This window comes from Symphalangus syndactylus, chromosome 1 (assembly GCF_028878055.3).
Source record: "Symphalangus syndactylus isolate Jambi chromosome 1, NHGRI_mSymSyn1-v2.1_pri, whole genome shotgun sequence".
Lineage (NCBI taxonomy): Eukaryota > Metazoa > Chordata > Mammalia > Primates > Hylobatidae > Symphalangus > Symphalangus syndactylus.
In genome coordinates this window covers 127893622-127913900 of record NC_072423.2, presented here as the reverse complement: position 1 = coordinate 127913900, position 20279 = coordinate 127893622, and the positions used below count along the sequence as shown (strand labels likewise).

At 45.3% G+C, this 20279-nt stretch overlaps 2 protein-coding genes across 6 annotated transcripts in view; one reads left to right on the top strand and one right to left on the bottom strand.

Moving 5' to 3' along the window:
* GLB1 (galactosidase beta 1) overlaps positions 1–16850 on the bottom strand; it is a 126636-nt gene extending 109786 nt beyond the window's left edge. The window contains exons 1-2 of the mRNA XM_055284677.2: positions 16581–16850; positions 10083–10181 (exon numbers count right to left, since the gene is read on the bottom strand). The gene's annotated coding sequence lies outside the window, so the exon portion shown is untranslated. The remainder of the gene's footprint in view (positions 1–10082; positions 10182–16580) is intronic.
* Positions 13400–20279, top strand: part of CRTAP (cartilage associated protein) — a 35897-nt gene continuing 29017 nt past the window's right edge. For 2 of the 5 annotated variants that reach the window (XM_055284697.2, XM_063612657.1), the window contains exon 1: positions 13400–16853. In XM_055284697.2, coding sequence (XP_055140672.1) covers positions 16383–16853 — 471 coding nt within the window. In that variant the 5' untranslated portion in view covers positions 13400–16382. The remainder of the gene's footprint in view (positions 16854–20279) is intronic. The other 3 variants (XM_055284704.2, XM_055284702.2, XM_055284699.2) reach the window with 2 other exon arrangements.

Sequence of the window (20279 nt, the reverse complement as noted above, 5' to 3'; positions counted from 1 at the left end):
CCACCACACCCGGCTAATTTTCGTATTTTTTGTAGAGACAGGGTCTCACCACGTTTCCCAGGCAGGTCTTGAAGTTCTGGGATCAAGCAATCTGCCTGCCTGGACCTCCCAAAATGCTGGAATTACAGACATGAGCCACCATGCCTGGCTTCTTTTCATGCCTGGAGTACCAATTCCGTGTCCTTGCACTGTGAAGTCCTTTCCAAGCTCTGCAATTCTAGTTCAGTATTAAAGAACAAGGGCTCTGGAGGAAGTACACTTGAGTTGGAATTCCAGCACTGCCACTTACTGTGTGACTGTGGGCAAATTACTTAACCTCTCTGAGCTTAGTTTCTTTGTTGGTAAAACAGGGATAATAATATCAAATTCACCGGATAATTGGGGAAATTACCAGAGATGATGACGATAAGAAGCTTGGCATATACAGGATGTTAGTGGGACAGTTGATGAAATCAGAATTAGACTTGTAGGTTAGATTAGTACCATGCATCAATGTTAATTTCCTTTTTGCGGGGGGGGCAGAGTCTCACTCCGTCACCCAGGCTGGAGTGCAGTGGCACAATCTCGGCTCACTGCAACCTCCGCCTCCCAGGTTCAAGTGATTCTCCCACCTCAGCCTCCCAAGTAGCTGGGATTATAGGCACCCACCACTAGGCCTGGCTGATTTTTGTATTTTTAGTAGAGATGGGGTTTCACCATGTTAGCCAGGCTGGTCTGGAGCTCTTGACCTCAAGTGATTTGCCCACCTCGGCCTCCCAAAGTTCTGGGATTACAGGCATGAGCCACTGTGCCCGGCCGCATCAATGTTAACTTTCTGATTTTGTTAATGGTACACGGTCTAAATATTAAATAATAGTTTTGTATTAGTGTATTGATTTGGGTAACGGTAATGGTAATTTTGGTAATGGTTATATAAAAGAACATCCTTGTTTTTTAGGAAACAAAAGGGCATCATCTTTGCAACTGATTCTCAAACAGTTCACAAAAAAAATGGAGAGAGAGAGAGAGAGAGAGAAATGGTATTCCAGGCATGAAAAGAACGTGAGAAAGAAAAGCAAATGTGGTAAAATGTTAACATTTGGAAAATCAATGAAGGAATTCTTTTTACTCTTTTTTTCAACTTTTTGTTTCTAAGCCTGAAATTATTGCAGAATGAAGTTTAAAAACAAAACAAAACAAAAATCCTTAACACATGGCAGATTCAACTTCTTTTACCTTTTTTCCTACTCTGTACACTCAAGGTTATCATATGCAATAGGTATTTTTAACTGAATTAAGGTAGAAAGGGTTTAGAGCAAGAGTTGGCAAACTAAGGGCAGAGGATCAAATCTGGCCTACTGCCTGTTTTTCTTTTTCTTTTTTAAAATTCTTTTTACTAAGAATCAGCACAATTTGCTGCCACCTAAAAATGGTTTTTACATTTTTAAATGAATGAAAAAAATCAAAATAATAATATTTTATGACATTTGAAAATGTTGTAAGTTTCCTGTGTCAGTCAGTGTCCATAAATAAAGTTTTGTGGGGTTAGTTTTTGCTTGTTTTGTTTTGTTTTGTTTTTTTAGACACAGTCTTGCTCTGTCACCCAGGCTGGAGTGCAGTGGTGCCATCATAGCTCACAGCAGCCTTGAACTCCTGGGCTGCAGTCCTCCCATGTCGGCCTCCTGAGTAGCTGAGTAGCTGGGACTACAGGCGAGTGCTACCATGCCTGAATAATTTTTTTTTTCTAAAGACAAGATCTTGCCTTGTTGCCAGGGTTGGTCTTGAACTCCTGGCCTCAAGTAATCTGCCCACTTTGGCTCCCAAAGTGCCAAGATTACACACAAATAATTTTCTTAGAACACAGCCACCTACAATCCTCTGCATATTGCATATGGCTGCTTTCACGCTACAATGGTAGAATGCAGTAGTTGCAACACAGATCTTAGGATCCACAAAACTGAATATATTTATGTTCTAGCCCTTTACAGTATAAGCTTGCCAAAGGAATATAGATTGTAGTTTGTTTCTGAGATTTTTTGTACTTGACTATGTTCGTAGTTGAAATAGCAATAGTAGTAATAGCCATTGTTGTGCTGAATGCTTTACCAGTATGTGTCACTATTCCTCCCAATCCGAGCTGCATGCTATTATCCACATTTCACAGATGAGAAAGCTGAGACCCAGAGAAGTTAAATGACTTGCCAGTAGCCACAGAGCTGGGAAGCAGTAGAGTCTCTAAAGTTACATTGCCTGACATTAGGGCCTGAGTTATTTTCACAAGGCTATGCTTCTGCTCATAGTGTACTGTTTAGTTCCCGTTTAAATGCAGAGTGTGTTGGATGCAAAGCCCCCTGCATACTGGAGAATATGAAGGGACTATGAGAAGGCTGTCACCCTGCAGGCACTCATCTCTAAACATGGTACATGCTCTAATATAGACTAGTACTTCTCAAAGTCTGATCTTCAGACCAGTGCTGTGCAATAAGTACAGAAATTCAGCCTAGGCACTTAGAAACTTGCAGCAATTTGAGAAAGTAAGTCTATCTGTTGAATCTAATAATGAACAAAATTATTATGCATCTTTTTATTTCATTGTTGTAGTAATTTTTTATTTTTATTTTTTTTAGACAGAGTTTCGCTTTTATTGCCCAGGCTGGTGTGCAATGGCGCGATCTTGGCTCACCACAACCTCTGCCTCCTGGATTCAAGCAATTCTCCTGCCTCAGCCTCCCGAGTAGCTGGGATTACAGGCATGTGCCACCACGCCCTGCTACTTTTATATTTTTAGTAGAGATGGGGTTTCTCCATGTTGGTCAGGCTGGTCTCAAACTCCCGACCTCAGGTGATCTGCCTGCCTTGGCCTCCCAAAGTGCTGGGATTACAGGCGTGAGCCACCATGCCTGGCCTCTAGTAGTTTTTGTTTGTTTGTTTTTGAGACAGAGTTTCATTTTGTCACCCAGACTGGAGCACAGTGGCATGATCTTGGCTCACTGCAACCTCCACCTCCTGGGTTCTCGCAATTAAACCTCAGCCTCCTGAGTAGCTGGGACTACAGGCGCACACCACCATGCCAGGCTGAGTTTTTCGTATTTTAGTAGAAATAGGGTTTCACCATGTTGCCCAGGCTGGTCTTGAGCTCCTGAGCTCAGACAGTCCACCCCCCTCAGCCTCCCAAAGTGCTAGGATAACAGGCGTGAGCCACTGCACCTGGCCTATTTTTCTAATAATTTATTTTTATTGAATTTTTATTAAAGTATCAATACTTGATAGACAGGAAAGAGCACTAATAATTTTTTTTTTTTTTTTTTTTTTTTTTGAGACGGAGTCTTGCTCTGTCGCCCAGGCTGGAGTGCAGTGGCGCAATCTCGGCTCACTGCAAGCTCCGCCTCCCGGGTTCACGCCATTCTCCTGCCTCAGCCTTTCCGAGTAGCTGGGACTACAGGCGCCCGCCACCACGCCCGGCTACTTTTTTGTATTTTTAGTAGAGACGGGGTTTCACCGTGGTCTCGATCTCCTGACCTCGTGATCCGCCCGCCTCAGCCTCCCGAAGTGCTGGGATTACAAGTGTGAGCCACCGCGCCCGGCCAAGAGCACTAATAATTAAAAAAAAAAAAAAAAAAAAAAAAAGGCCGGGCGCGGTAGCTCACGCCTGTAATCCCAGCACTTTGGGAGACTGAGGCGGGGGGATCGTGAGGTCAGGAGATGGAGACCATCCTGGCTAACACGGTGAAACCCCGTCTCTACTAAAAATACAAAAAATTAGCCGGGCATGGTGGTGGGCGCCTGTAGTCCCAGCTACTCGGGAGGCTGAGGCAGGAGAATGGTGTGGAACCTGGGAGGTGGAGATTGCAGTGAGCCGAGATTGCGCCACTGCACTCCAGCCTGGGCGACAGAGCGAGACTCCGTCTCAAAAAAAAACCACAAAAAACAAGAGAAAACAAACAAACAAAAAAACAGAACTCATCCTTTACCAAAAATAGTTTGAGAAGCACAGAGGCCTCATCAGTAGCATAAGAACAATGAGAGGGAGAAAAACGTGTGGCCCCAAAACATAGGAAAGCTTTGTTTTTCTGTTCTAACAGGGCTACACACAAGTTAATAATCAAACTCAATTTCCGTGATCTATTTTCCCTGATGGAGTTTTCCTACTCAGCAAATTTTCATTCCCAGTGTCAATTCTGACCTGCATTTCAATAAAAAATTTTATGTAACCTACCTACCTTCCTTCCTTCCCTCCTTCCCTCCTTCTTTCCTTCGTCTCTTTCTTTCTCTCTTTTTCTTTCTTTCCTTTCTTTTCTCTTTTCTTTCTTTCTTTTTTTATTTCTCTTTTCTTTCTTTCTTTTTCTTTCTCTCTCTCTTCTCTCTCCTTTTCTTTCTTCTTTCTTTCTCTCTCTTTCTTTCTCTTTTCTCTCTCTCTCTCTTCTTTCTTGTCTCACTCTGTTGCCCAGGCTGGAGTGCAGTGGCATGATCATGGCTCACTGCAGCCTTGAACTCCTGGGCTCAGGTGATCCTCCCACCTCAGCCTCCTGAGTAGTTGAGACTACAGGCACAGGCCACCATGTCTGGCAAATTTTTCTATTTTTTTTTTTTTTTTTTGTAGAGATGGGGTTGCCCTGTATCATCCAGGCTGGTCTTGAACTCCTGGGCTTAAGCAATCCGCCCACTTCAGCCTCTCAAAGTATTGAGATTACAGGCGAGAGCCACGGCACCTGGCCTGATTTTATATTTCTAATATTTTTTAAATGCCATTAAAGTGATTATAATTTGGAATAGGTTTTAAAAGAGTATTAAATTACACACATTAAAGGCAAGAAAAATAAACATGTTCTCCATTAGAAAGACACGGCAAATAAATGTGATACATTGTCCTAGATTGGATCTTACACCAGGGGAAAAAAAAATCGGTAAGAGCATTATTGGGAAAATTAACAAAAGTTGAATATAGACTATGGATGAGAAAATAATATTGTTTCAATATTAAATTTTCTATTTTCGATAAGTGATATTGTGGCCATATTCTTTGGAAATACACCCAGAATTATGTAGGAGTAAAGAAGCATTATGTTGCCAGGTGTGGTGTTGCACGCCTGTACTCCCAGCTGCTCGGGAGGCTGAGGCAGGAGGATTGCTTGAGTCCAGGAGTTCTGGGCTGTAGTGCGCTATGCCGATTGGGTGTCCACACTAAGTTTGGCATAAATATGGTGACCTCCTGGGAACAGGGGACCACCAGGTTGCCTAAGGAGGGGTGAATTGGCCAAGGTTGGAAACCGAGAAGGTCAAAACTCCCGTGCTGATCAGTAGTGGGACTGAGCCTGTGAATAGCTGCTGCACTTTAGCCTGGGCAACATAGCAAGACCCCATCTCAATAAAAAGGAGCATAATGTCTACATCTTATTCTCATACGATAACTATAATATGTTTATACTTCCATACATATAATTATATACTACACATAATACACATGTACATTACATGAAAATGGTGGGAGACCAAGTGATAGAGCAAATAAAGCAAAATGTTAACAATTGATGAAGTAGGTAAATGGCATACAATAATTCTTAAATCAAAATTAGAAGTTATTTAAAAAACCGAAAATAACAAGGTCTCTGGCCTACAAATGTGGGCAATTCTGCTGTGCAGCAATTCCTTAGCCTCCTCACATGTCTTTGAGCTTTCTGATGCAAAAAGTCCTGAAACCTAACTTGTCCTGGGGTTAAGTCGTGCAACCAATTTGACGGATATGGTTATGAAACAATAAAAAAATAAAATTGTGAAATCATCAGCCAACAGTTTCCCCACAGTTCCCAATAAAAGTTGATAGCTGTTATGAGGTACAGGACTATGCCTTATGGTAGTCACAGGTTTTGGGATGGCTTTGTCCCCATGCTTACCCTCTAGGAGTCTGAGATATCTGAAAACATAAAATGCCTCAAGTGAGGCCTGCCTTAAGAAAAAAAAAGATGTTGCTTCAAACATTCTTCTCTCCTGTCTTCTTTCTGTCACCTTCCTATCTGTCATGGGCATCTGCTCCCCAGGGTCTCTCAGATGCATATTTGCAGGGTTGTTTTTTTTTTTTTCTTTTTCTTTTTCGAAATGGAGTCTCACTCTGTTGCCCAGCCTGGGGTACAGTGGTGCGATCTCAGCTCACTGCAACCTCTACCTCCCAGGTTCAAGCGATTCCTGTGCCTCAGCCTCCTGAGTAGCTGGGATTACAGGTGCACACCACCACACCTGGCTAATTTTTGTATTTTTAGTAGAGACAGGGTTTTACCATGTTGACCAGGCTGGTCTCGAACTCCTGACCTCAGGTGATCCACCCACCTCAGCCTCCCAAAGTGTTGGGATTACAGGCATGAGCCACCGTACCCAGCCTATTTCTTTATTCTGTTTCTTTCTTCCCTCTCATGCCTAATCTACCACCAAAGCCTGTCATTTCTTCACCTGGACCCCTGGAGCTAGCCCACCCTCTTTGTTTTTGTAGCCACGCCTGCAATTGTGGCTCCCTCCTTCTGTGAATGATCATAGTAGTTTTCTAGCTAGATTGAAGGTTAAAACTAGATGTGGCCAGAAAAGCTATTTGATTTGACACTGTCCATGTTGACCCACCAGTGTGTTTGATTTTATTTAATTACAGTAGTTGCCAACATTTAATTGGGGGAATTTATGTAATCTGGATTTCCAGTTTCTCTTCAAAGATCAGAAGGTCCGGCCACACCAGGCCCAAGATCCCATGAGGTAACAGTACTCCAGAGATACGAGCTGGGACATTCCTTAGGCAGAATATGTCTCTCCAGTTGGCAGCCCTCTCCATCTGATTCACTTTTTTTTTTTGGGTGGGGACAGGGTCTCACTCTGTTGCCCAGGCTAAAGTGCAATCATAGCTCACTGCAGCCTTGAACTCCTGGGCACAAGAGATACTCCTGAGTAGCTAGGACTACAGATATGCACTTTAAAAATTTTTTTTTATTTTTGTTTTATTTTTAGAGATAGGGTCTTGCTATGTTGCCCAGGCTGGTCTTGAGCTCCCGGCCTCAAGCAATCCTCTCACCTTAGCCTCCCAAAACACTGAGATTACAGGTGTGAGCCATCACACCTAGCTTTGGTTTGACTTTTGTTTTGACATGAACTGCAGTGGGCCCCAAGGTAGAATAAATTGACATTTGCAACTTCTGGGTCAGAGTCTCAGTGGTAATTTGGTCGAACCTCCATGATTACTGTATACGACATACTCTATGATGCCTAGATTCTCTAGTCACCTTTCTCCTGAACTCTCAGCTGCCTCTCTACCATAGCTACTGCTGCAGCACATCTGCCACCCAAAGCCAACCACGTGGAGTCTCTGGCTCCTCCAGACACTTCTGGACTCACTGGAATGAGGCACCACGCTTCCCAAGTGGCTGCCAAAGAGGCTAGCTAGGTGGTGGTAAGCACAAGGCAGGTAAGTTAACTCCCACATGGAGAAGCCCAGAGCAATGGAAGACCAGAGATGAGCCAATAAATAAATTTCCTCTCCCTTCCTTCCTCTGCTGAACTATTTCAAGGTGTGGTTTCTCTGACCAGAAACATTCCACATGGTATAGTGGGTGCACCTGCCAACAAACTGTCTCCATGTCTTTAAGGCTGGCATGAAGCACTAGCCTGCACAGTAACTCACTACCTGGCACTACTTCTCCTCCTTTCCTGCCTCATTTTCCTTTCTTCTCATTGTCACTGTTGTGCACTGTACCTCCCAAATACAGGATTAGCATTTAGTGCTTGCCACAGGCTCTGTTTTCTAGAGAGTTCAAGATGAGATAATCATTTGCTCAACATGATGAACTATTTGAGCTTTCTCCAACCTATGCACTTCCTGAGCTTTCTCCAACCTAGGGTTTTGGGGAATTCTGTTAGATTTTGTTTTTAGGATTATGGGTTTACAGCTCATCCCCAATTCAAATCCCAGACCTAATGCCTTTTTTAAAATGAAGTAATCACTGATTGCACTGGCTAAAGGAGTTCTTTCCTTCCAGAAATTCTCGTAGCATTCTACATACATCTAACTTTTGGCTATTTATTTATTTATTTATTTAATTTTTTTTGAGATAGCGTCTTACTCTGTCACCCTGGCTGGAGTGCAATGGAGCGATCTCAGCTCACTGCAACCTCGGCCTCCTGGGTTCAAGCAATTCTCCTGCCTCAGCCTTCCATATAGCTGGGATTACAGTCGCCCACCACCACACCCGGCTAATTTTTGTATTTTTAGTAGAGACAGGGTTTCACCATGTTGGCCAGGCTGGTCTCGAACGCCTGACCTCAGGTGATCCACCTGCCTTGGCCTCCCAAAGTGCCGGGATTACAGGCGTGAGCCACTGTGCTTGGCCTAACTTTTGACATTTTTTTTTTCTCTGTGTTATGGGTCTTTATATTCTGTGCTTCAATTCGGGCCCTCACATTTCTTGTGGGAATCACTTCAGGGGTCTCCCATACTGCCTTATGGCTCCCGGGCCCAACACTGTCTTCCCCATAAGCCTTTGCATATGTTGTGCCCTCTGCCAACAATCTTCTTCCTTTTCCATTTTTGTCTCCAGTCAACTTCTATTCTATCTTTTCGTATCCTTTAAAGGAATTCAAGCATGGCCTCTTGGAGAAGCCATTCCAGACTCCCCTTCAGACTAGGTTACCCAGCCCTCTTTGGGGCCCCCACAAGTACTCTGTCCACATCTGTATTCCAACTCCATCAGTAGGGTGATTAAAGGTTTACTTATCTGTCATTTCCTAATTTTGAGTTCTCTGAGGCAAAAGTTGATATCATTTCTTTAATATAGCATCTGGAATATAATTCGTTATAGGTTTATGTAACAAATGAAACAATAAATAAATATTGCATCTCCTCTACTACACAGTCAAGGAAGTATGTCTGTTTCATCTTTGCATTTCAGCACCAAGTGCAGGACCTGGTAAAAGGTAGATGCTGAACAGTGTATTGAAAGAATGAATAGGCCGGGCGCGGTGGCTCATGCTTGTAATCCCAGCACTTTGGGAGGCCGAGGCGGGCGGATCACGAGGTCAGGAGATCGAGACCACGGTGAAACCCCGTCTCTACCAAAAATACAAAAAATTAGCCGGGCGTGGTGGTGGGCACCTGTAGTCCCAGCTACTCGGAGAGGCTGAGGCAGGAGAATGGCGTGAACCCGGGAGGCGGAGCTTGCAGTGAGCCGAGATTGCGCCACTGCACTCCAGCCTGGGTGACAGAGCGAGACTCCGTCTCAAAAAAAAAAAAAAAAAAAAAAAAAGAAAGAATGAATAAATTCACGATATAAAAGAGAATTTGTCACTTAAGTCACCAAGTCACCTGGGGGAACACTGCCTTCTTTGGTGAGGAGACACCCTTAGACAAAGCTCTAATGAGGCTGACCAGCCACTCAAGCAGAAGGCAGCCACACTAGACATCTGGTTTCATTTCCTTTTACAAATTCTGTTGAATTGGCTAGGCATGGTGGCTCACACCTGTAATCCCAACACTTTGGGAGGCTGAGGTGGGTGGATCACCTGAAGTCAGGAGTTCGAGACCAGCCTGGCCAATATGGTGAAACCCCGCCTTTACTAAAAATACAAAAATTAGCCAGGCGTGGTGGTGTGCACCTGTAATCCCAGCTACGCAGGAGGCTGAGGCACGGGAATTGCTTGAACCTGGGAGGTGGAGGGTGCAGTGAGCTGAGATCACACCACTGCACCCCAGCCTGGGCAACAGACTGAGACTCCATTAAAAAAAATTCTATTGAATTATAATGGAAAGCAACTGTTCCCTCCACCTCCACCTGTACACAGACAGCCTTGCTCCTCAAAGGCAATTCCACCTGACTTCTGCCGGCCCACACTCCCTTTCTTTATGCTTTATGCTCTCTCCACAGTGGCCCTCTCTCAGTCTCTTGTAATCTTTATGTCTCCTTCCACCCATCTTCTCTGGGAGCAATGCATTGGCTTGTGATATTTGGAGGTAGCCTGGGATCCAACCAGCTCCCTGAGATTCTCCAAACTCCATTGTCAAAGTTGAGTGGTCTGGATGTAGCACAGAGCTGATGGACCTGAGGGGCCTTGGCTAAAGGGGATGGGGAATGACTTACCAATGGTGACCAACCAGGACCCGACGATGTTTCAGCAGAGGCCAGAGTGCACATACAACAGTGTCTCCCCATCAATCTCACCAGGTTGACTCAAACTGACTTCAAGGACAAGAGAAGGAGCAATATAAGAAGAAAGAACAGTTATCCTTCTTGAACTTTTCGTCAATGCATCTATTAGCTAGTGCTATGTAACAAACTACCCCCAAAACTTAGAGGCCAATAGCAATCTTTTTTTTTTTTTTTTTTTTTTTTTTTGAGACATGAGTTTTACTCTTGTTGCCCAGGCTGGAGTGCAATGGCGTGATCTCGGCTCACCACAACCTCCGCCTCCTGGGTTCAAGCAATTCTCCTGCCTCAGCCTCCGGAGTAGCTGGGATTACAGGCATGTGCCACCATGCCCAGCTAATTTTGTATTTTTAATAGATACAGGGTTTCTCCATGTTGGTCAGGCTGGTCTCGAACTCCCAACCTCAGGTGATCTGCCCACCTCGGCCTCCCAAAGTGCTGGGATTACAGGCGGGAGACACTGCGCCCAGCCAGCAATCATTTATTTAGTTCATGATTCTGTAGGTCAGCTGAGTGATTCTTCTGGTTTTGGCTCTACTGGACTTCCCATGCCTCTGCAGACAGCTGGTGAATCTCCTGGTGTGGAATGATCCAGGATGGCCTCACGCATACAACTGAGAAGTGGCAGAAACAATGGAAAGACAACTGGGTCACATGTCTCTCATCCTTCAGCAGGCTAGCCTAGGTATAAGCACATGAAGGAAGGGCTCCAAGTACCATGAAAGAGGCGAGTCCCAGTGCACATTTGGGACCTTTTCTGCTGTCTCATTGACAAAAGTAAATCACACATCCAAACCCCATCCAAAGGGTGGAGAAACTGACTCTGCTTCCTGGTGGAGAAGCTCCTCTTGGTGGAGATTGCCAAGGGGCATGAATGTGGAGAAGGCAAGAATTTAAAACTTTTTTTTTTTTTTTTTTGAGTTGGCATCTTACTCTGTCACCTAGGCTGGAGTGCAGTGTCGTGGACTTGACTCACTGCAACCTCTACCTCCCGGGTTCGAGCGATTCTCTTGCCTCAGCCTCCCAAGTAGCTGGGACTACAGGCACACGGCACCATGCCCGGCTAATTTTTTGTATTGTTAATAGAGATGGGGTTTCACTGTTAGCCAGGATGGTCTCGATCTCCTGACCTTGTGATCTGCCTGCCTCGGCCTCCCAAAGTGATGGGATTACAGGTGTGAGCCACCTCGCCCGGCCTCTCTTTTTTTTTTTTTGAGACAGTCTCACTCTGTCGCCCAGGCTGGAGTGCAGTGGCACAATCTCGGTTCGCTGCAACCTCTGCCTCCTGGGTTCAAGCAATTCTCCTGCCTTAGCCTCCTAAGTAGCTGGGATTACAGGTGCCTGCCCTGCTAATTTTTTGTATTTTTTGTAGAGATGGGGTTTCACAATGTTGGCCAGGCTGATCTCAAACTCCTGACCTCAGGTGATCCACCCACCTAGACCTCCCAAATCTGAAATAACAGCCCTGGGCAAAGGCCCTTTGGCAGGAGTTGATAAGGCAAGGGCAAGACAGAGGAAGAAGCTGTGGCCAGAGCTTAGTATCTTGTACAATTGAGTGATTGTGTGAGATGATTCCAAATTGCATCTCTTTGCTATTGGGAATGATAGTCACTGGCGATTTCCAGGGTAAGATGTTCTAGGATCGGGTACACATTGGGCACCGCCTCCCAGCACAGCTCTCTCCACAGGCGCCCTCCTCTTTCAGGTCTCTGTCCAAATGCCACCTCCTTAACCAATCTTCCCCCACCCCATCTCATTCAGCTTTTTAATTTTCTTCATATCACTACTGCAATCTTTTCTTTTTCCAAAAATTGTTTTTAAAAAAACAAAACCACGAAATATAAATATATAAAATAATATTTACAAAATATATGTATGGCATAAAAAGTAACGATGCAATAAACATTCTCACATTTACTCCCCAACCCCTCCCCTGTGTCTGACCCTCTGTCATTCCATGTTCTTCCTCCTACCTCACTGGAAACCACTATCCTAAGTTTCTGTTTATCATTTCCCTCCCCTGCCCTCCCCTCCCCTCCCTTCCCCTCCTTCTTTCTCTCTCTCTTTCTTTCCTTCCTTCTTTCTTTTCTTTTTCTTTTTTCTTTTGAGAGAGTCTTGCTGTGTCGCCCAGGCTGGAGTGCAGTGGTGCAATCTCGGCTCACTGCAACCTCTGTCTCCTGGGTTCAAGCTGTTCTCCTACCTCAGCCTTCCCAGTAGCTGGGATTACAGGCATGTGCCACCACATCCAGCTAATTTTTTGTATTGTTAGTAGAGACAGGGTTGCACCATGTTGGCTAGGCTGGTCTCAAACTCCTGACCTCAAGTGATCCACCCACCTTGGACTCCCAAAGTGCTGGGATTACAGGTGTGAGCCACCATGCCCAGCCTATCATTCTCTTTTCAATATAGTTTTACCCTGTATAAGGTAGGACTATATTATTTGTACTCCTAAATAATGCATTGTATGCTTTTCCATATTTTAAAACTTTAGGGCCGGGCGTGGTGGCTCACACCTGTAATCCCAGCACTTTGGGAGGCTGAGGTGGATGGATCACAAGGTCAGGAGTTCAAGACCAGCCTAGCCAAGATGGTGAAACCCTGTCTCTACTAAAAACTACAAAAATTAGCTGGGTGCAGGCCGGGCGCAGTGGCTCACGCATGTAATCCCAGCACTTTGGGAGGCCAAGATGGGTGGATCACTTGAGGTCAGGAGTTTGAGACTAGCCTGACCAACATGCTGAAAGCCCGTCTCTACTAAAAATACAAAATATTAGCCAGGCGTGGTGGCGGGCGCCTGTAATCCCAGCTACTCAGGAGGCTGAGGCAGGAGAATTGCTTGAACCTCGGAGGCAGAGGTTGCAGTGAGCCGAGATTGCGCCACTGTACTCCAGCCTGGGCGACAGAGTGAGACTCAGTGTGAAAAAAAAAAAAATTAGCCGGGTGTGGTGGCAGGTGCCTGTAATCCCAGCTACTTGGGAGGCTGAGGCAGGAGAATCACTTGAACCTGGGTGGTAGAGGTTGCAGTGAGCCAAGATGGCGCCACTGCACTCCAGCCTGGGCAACAGAGCGAGACTCTGTCTCAAAAAAAAAAAAAAAACAAAAAAAAAAAACTTTAGGCAAATGGAATCATTCTCTATGGTTCCCCCCCCGCCCCCAGATTGAGCTGTTATTTGTAGCTCTAATTCTTTCATTTTCCCTGCTGTAATATATTCTTCTATATGCATTTACTCTCATTTTTTTTTTTTAAATCTACTCTTCTGTTTATGGACACGTTATTCCTGCTTTCTCCCATTAAGAACAGTGTTGCATTACCTTACTGTAGACACTTGTTAATTACAAAAGAAAACAAATGAAGTAGGGAAAACAGACATCACCTTAATAAAGTGATCAAAAATTAACACAGACAAGGGGTGGGCATTGTGTTATTTAGATTTTACACCTGAGACGGATGGCACATTGCTTCTATGGCATTCTAGCCAAAGAGCTTAACCTGAATTTAGTTATGAGCTTAATCTGAATTTAGTCATGAGGAAACATCAGGAAAACCTCAAATGAGGAACCTTTTATAAAGTTAACTGGCCTGTGTTCTTTAAAAAAAAAAAAAAAAGGCCAGGCGCGGTGGCTCATGCCTGTAATCCCAGCACTTTAGGAGGCTGAGGCAGGCGGATCATGGGGTCAGGAGTTTGAGACCAGACTGACCAATACAGTGAAACCCGTCTCTACTAAAAATACAAAAATTAGCCTGGCATGGTGGCACGGGCCTGTAATCTCAGCTACTCAGGAGGCTGAGGCAGGAGAATCGCTTGAACCCTGGAGGTGGCGATTGCAGTGAGCTGAGATCATGCCATTGCACTCCAGCCTCTGCAGCAGAGCGAGACTCTGTCTCAAAACAAAACAAAAAACAAAAAAAAAGACTTTGTTTTTTAGAGTGGTTTCAGATTCGTAGCGAAACTGAGCGGAAACTACAGAGTTCAAATATACTCCATGACCCTAAAACATGCACAAGCTCCCCCACTGTCAATGTCTTGCACTAGAATGGTGCATTTGTTACAATCAATGAACCTACATCAACACATCGTTATCACCCAAAGTCCAGTTTACATTAGGGCTCACTCTTAGTGTTGTACATATTATGGATTTTAACAAATGTATAGCATATATCCACCATTATACTGTCATATAGAATAGTTTCACTGCTCCAATAATCCTCTGTCCTCCACCCATTCATTCCTCCCTTTCCATAATTCTCAGCAAGCACTGATCCTTTTACTGTCTCCATAGTTTTGCCTTTTCCAGAAGGTCATTTGGCTGGAATCACACAGTATGTAGCCTTTTCAGATTGGCTTCTTTCAACCTAGTAATATGCATTTAAGACTTCTCCATGTCTTTTCATGGCTTGATAGCTCATTTCTTCTTGACTTGGAATAAAATTCCATTGTGTGTATATACCACAGTTTATGTATCCACTTACCCACTGAAGGGCATCTTGGTTGATTCCAAGTTATGGTAATAGTGAATAAAGTTGCTACAAACATCCACTTGCAGGTGTGTGCATAAGTTTTAACCCATTTGGGTAAATACCAAGAAGTGCAATTTCTGCTTTGTATGAGTAGAGTATGCCTAGTTTTGTAAGAAATGGCCAAACTGTCTTCTAAAGTGTATGTACCATTTTGCATTGCCACTATCAGTGAATGAGAGTTCCTGTTGCTCCACATCCTCACCAGCATGTGATGTTGTCAGTGTTTTGGATTTTGTAGTGGTATCTCATTGCTGTTTTGGCCTATATTTTTCAAAAATGACAATGGCATGACAAGAAAAGCCGAGGAACCAATTTAGAGGATATGAAATAGACTAGATGTAACAGTGATCATGGATGGACTACATCCTACGAGAAAAAAGTGCCATGAAAGACATAATTGGAACACCTCACAAAACTGGAAATGGAACATGATTAAAGTCTTCTATCAGTATTAAATTTCCTAAATTTGATTGTCTGGTAGATTCATTCTTAGGACATACATACTGAAAGACTAAGGGGTTGGGCACGGTGGCTCACACCTGTAACCCCAGCACTTTGAGAGGCCGAGGCGGGTAGATCACCTAAGGTCAGGAGTTCAAGAACAGCCTGGCCAACATGGCAAAACCTCATCTCTAGTAAAAAATAGAAAAATTAGCCAGGTGTGGTGGCACGTGCCTGTGATCTCAGCTACTCGGGAGGCTGAGGCAGGGAGAATTGCTTGAACCCGGGAGGCGGAGGTTGCAGTGAGCCGAGATCGCGCCACTGCACTCCAGCCTGGGTGACAGGGTGAGACTCTGTCTCAAAAAAAAAAGAAAGAAAAGAAAAAAGACTAAGGGACAGTGGGCCTGATATATGCAACCTATCTCAAATGAATCAGAAAAAAATGCAAAGATAGAAATCTGCTATAACGTTAGCAACTTGTGAATCTTGATGAAGGGTATATAGGAACTTTTTGCACTGTTTTTGCAACTTTCTTGTAAATATTTCAAGATTTAAAAGTTTAAAGATTTTTTTAAAGTGCTGCCACTAACATTCCATCCATATTTTTTGATGCACACGCGCAAGCTTCTCCAGCATATTCCACCGAATAGTGTTGCAGATTCATAAGGTGTGCACATCTTCAACCTGACTAGCTATACAGTTTACAAAGTGCCACTGACATCCTTATTAATTTTATTTTTGCACCGTCTTTTTCTCTCACTAAAATTTAAGGTTGGGCAGTGCTACTAAAAGTGCAGCCCTTGGGCCTGCAGCATTAGCCTCATCAGGGTGCTGGTTAAACACACAAATTGTCAGACCTCCACCCCAGACTTTCTGAATCAGAAACTCTGGGGTCACAGCCCAGGAATCTTCGTTTTCACAAACCTCCAAGCGAATATAAAGATCGTAGATTATACAGACCGTAGGGCCGATCTATATAATCTATTAGGGACGCGTCGGCCTTGTAGGCGGGTCTCCAAGTGAATGAGCGGCAGAACCCCATCACGCGCGTCAGCCTGCGTGAACCAGTGCGCAGCGCGCCTTCCCCGGGCACCCTCTCGGCGCTGGCAGCTGGCGCCCAGATCCCCGGGCTGGGTGAGGAGGGGCGGCCGGACGGGGCGGGCCGGAGGCTGGCGTCCCCGCCCCGAAAGCATTCGGCCCGCCGCGTCGCACCGTCCTCTTTCCTTTCCTTCTCCCTCCCCTTTTCCCTTCCTTCCTTCCTTTGGCCGGGCGCGATGGAGCCGGGGCGCCGGGGGGCCGCGACGCTGCTGGCGCTGCTGTGCGTGACCTGTGCGCTGCGCGCCGGGCGCGCCCAGTACGAACGCTACAGCTTCCGCAGCTTCCCACGGGACGAGCTGATGCCGCTCGAGTCGGCCTACCGGTACGCGCTGGACAAGTACAGCGGCGAGCACTGGGCCGAGAGCGTGGGCTACCTGGAGATCAGCCTGCGGCTGCACCGCCTGCTGCGCGACAGCGAGGCCTTCTGCCACCGCAACTGCAGCGCCGCGCCGCAACCCGAGCCCGCTGCCGGCCTCGCCAGTTATCCCGAGTTGCACCTCTTCGGGGGCCTGCTGCGCCGCGCGCACTGCCTCAAGCGCTGCAAGCAGGGCCTGCCAGCCTTCCGCCAGTCCCAGCCCAGCCGCGAGGTGCTGGCGGACTTCCAGCGCCGCGAGCCCTACAAGTTCCTGCAGTTCGCCTACTTCAAGGCAAGTCCGCCTCGCCCCGTCCCAGGCCCCGGCCCCGCCCCTGCCCCGGGCCAGCCTCCAGGCCCTGGCCCCGCCCCTGCGCCCGGGGCCTCGTTGCCCTCCAGTTCTAGACCTGGCTCCCTCCCACCCAGCCCAGCCAAAGGTCTCCTCCAAATCCTGCCTCATTCATCTCAAGTAAAGATGAAAATGCCTTTCTTGAAGAGTAGCTCTAAGGCAGAGAATACGTACACAGAACGCAGTACAGCGCCAGGCACCCAACAAAGTGCCTGATAAATGTTCTCCGTTATTTGAGGGCAGACGCCTCTTTTCTGTATATACCATTAAAGTCGCCTTTTTTCTCAAGTGAGCGGTGACTTGCGATAATAAAGCAGAAGACCTGAGGAGCCGACTAGTACCTTTTATTTTTATTTTTTGCTGAGACAGGGTCTCACAGTCGCCCAGGCTGGAGTGCAGAGGCGCCATCATGGCTCACTGCAGCCTTGACCTCCTCAGGCTCAGGTGATCCTCCACCTCAGCCTCCTGAGTAGCTGGGATTATAGGCGCGCGCCACCACACCTCGCTAATTTTTTGGTATTTTTTGTAGAGACAGAGTTTCGCCACATTGCCCAGGCTGATCTCGAACTCCCGGACTCAAGTGATCCTCCCACCTCGCCTCCCAGAGTTCTGGGATTACAGGCGTGAGCCATTGCACCCAGCTGACTAGTTCCTTTTAAAGAGGATGAAATTGAGGCCAGGGAAGGGCAGGGACTCCTTGCAAGGACACATCCCTGCTTAAAGGGGAACTCGTGCACCGTGAGTCATCAGGATTGGCCCTCTCCGCTGTTTCTCTCTTTCATCTAGAATTTAACACAGTTCACTGCCTCCTTTTAATGGCTGCTTAAGTTCTCTCTGTGATTGCTGGCTAAAAATAGCCACAAATTGCAGTTTTCTATCCTATGGGTTCTTACTCCCAGGACCCACAAGTTTTAAGAATGGTTGAATTCCCTGTCACTAGATAAAGAGGCTCTAGCTTGGTGGGTCTTCACAGGGCTTGGCTAAAAGAGCCCTCTCAAAGCCCAGTTTCTACTTTCTCTGAGAAAGATTTTAAAAGGAATATATTGTGTTTTTAAAAATTACTACAAAAATAGATTCATGGCATATCCTAGACTCTTGAGGTAGAAGGTTTTTCTTGTTTGAAACTTTGTTTTCAGTTTCTGGACTGCAAGATCTGTTTTTCAGATTTCCACCAAGACAGAGCCACGTGTATGTTGTATTTCTATGAGCAATAAAATAGCACAAAACCCCAAATAGGAGAAAAGCTGGGTTACTTCTATACTTCTATGCTTAGTTACAGTTTTATTTAAAGTATCAATTTTGCGAATGTTTGTTCTGGCAATTAAAAAAAACAGTTTTAAAACAAGAGCAGGGAATGAGATTAATAAAATTCCAGAATGTTGAAAATGAGGGCTGGTTCATACGAAGCATCATTTTTTAAGCTAAAAATGACTTATCTAATTCTTTTTTTGTATAGCTTTTGGCAAATATGTTCTGAACCAAATTTAGGTCACATAATCAAGAGGAAAGCATTTTATTTTTAAACGTAGAGAATACTAGAAGCTCTGATTTCTTTAATATACAGATGAATTTGAACAAGTGATACAGGGAAGAGGGGAAGAACATTTTGCTCAATGTGACCATAAGGCATGGGTTTTCTCCTTCATCATTGTGGCCCCAAAAGGTTAGGATGGTCATAGCTGCTCTTCAAAACTCTTTACAGGTCTTATAACAATCACTTAGTTGAAAGTCAGTAAAATTCTATCTATCTATCTATCTATCTATCTATCTATCTATCTATCTATCTTTTTGAGACACAGTTTCACTTTGTCACCCAGACTGGAATGCAGTGGCACGATCTCAGCTCACTGCAACCTGTGCCTCCGGGGTGCAAGCAATTCTTGTATCTCAGCTTTCTGAGTAGCTGGGATTACGGGCATGTGCCAGCACACCCAGCTAATTTTTGTATTTTTAATAGAGATAGGGTTTCACCATGTTGGCCAGGCTGGTCTCGAACTCCTAACCTCAAGTGATCCACCTACCTTGGCCTCCCAAAATGCTGAGATTACAGTCTGGGATTTGAACCACCGTGCCCGGCCACCATCTTAACATTTTGAGATCTCTTACAGGGCAGGAAAAAGCTAAGAATTTTATTAATAAATGTGAATGTTACTTAATTGTTTCAATGGAAGATATAACTGAAAAAGTAATTTTTGGTGGAGATATTGTATGGTTTATTTTTTCTCAATGATGTTTATGGCCTGGCATGATATCTCATGCCTATAATCCCAGCACTTTGGGAGGCCAAGGTGGGAGGATCTCTTGAGCCCAAGAGTTAAGACCAGCCTGGGCAATATAATGAGATCTCGTCTCTACAAAAACATTAAAAAATTAGCGAGGTGTGGTGGCGTGCCCTTCTAGTTTCAGCTACTCAGGAGGCTGAGGCTGGAGGATCACTTGAGCCCAGAAGTCAAGGCTGCAGTGAGCTGTGATCTTACCACTGCACTCCAGCCTGGGTGACAGAACAAGACTCTTGTGTCAAAAAAAAAAAAGAAAAAGTGATGTTTACGTCTTTAAACTCTGTTTATGGATAGAGAGGAAAAGACGGGTGGCAGGCACATACATTCTACCTGGCACCTGAAGGCTGGAGGTCGATATGAAGGTAGATAGTGCGTTGTGGCAGGACATGGGTAAATGTTACTCTGCTGTTCTGAGTTGCAGTTCTCTGTTTCAGTGATTAAGGAGAAATGCCTCGATTGATCACTGGAATAGCAGTGGTGGGTTCTGACTGCCAGAGGGAGGCGAGGAGGCTTGGATGTGTGCTCTTGTAGAAAAGGGCTGTGCTACTGGTGTGCAGCCTCAAGTGCATCATAGGTTTCTCGTCACCAGCCTACTCTAGGTCCATGTCATTAGCTTTCTTTTGGGTTCTCTCCACACTTACCATCTTCCATGAAAAACTCATTTTTCTCATAGGCCAAGCAAAAAGTAGGCCGGAGCACTTCATCAAATCCTTAATGACTGTTGAGCTCTGACCTGGACAGAGAACACTGACTCACAGGCACTCTTAACCCCAGGCCTTGCCTGGCTGTGGCCTCTATCTCCCCGGAACCACAGGGCCTGCCTCTGTGTCATGGCTGATTTAGGGTGGCTCATGCTGGTGGCTGTGTCTCAGGAACCCAAGGCAAGGTGGTTCCCTCCATCCCTACCACCTTCTCCAAAATCTGCCTGGGGTCTGTCAGAGATTTAGTAGCCAAGATGTGTCTCCATGTTCCAGCTGCAGAGCCTGAGTTGAAGTAAATAAAATCACTCTTTTCTCTTCAGTAAGAGATTCCGTTTTGTAAAACTCACATCCTAAGTTAGAAGTCTTAAAAATCCTACTCTGTGCCCCTCTTT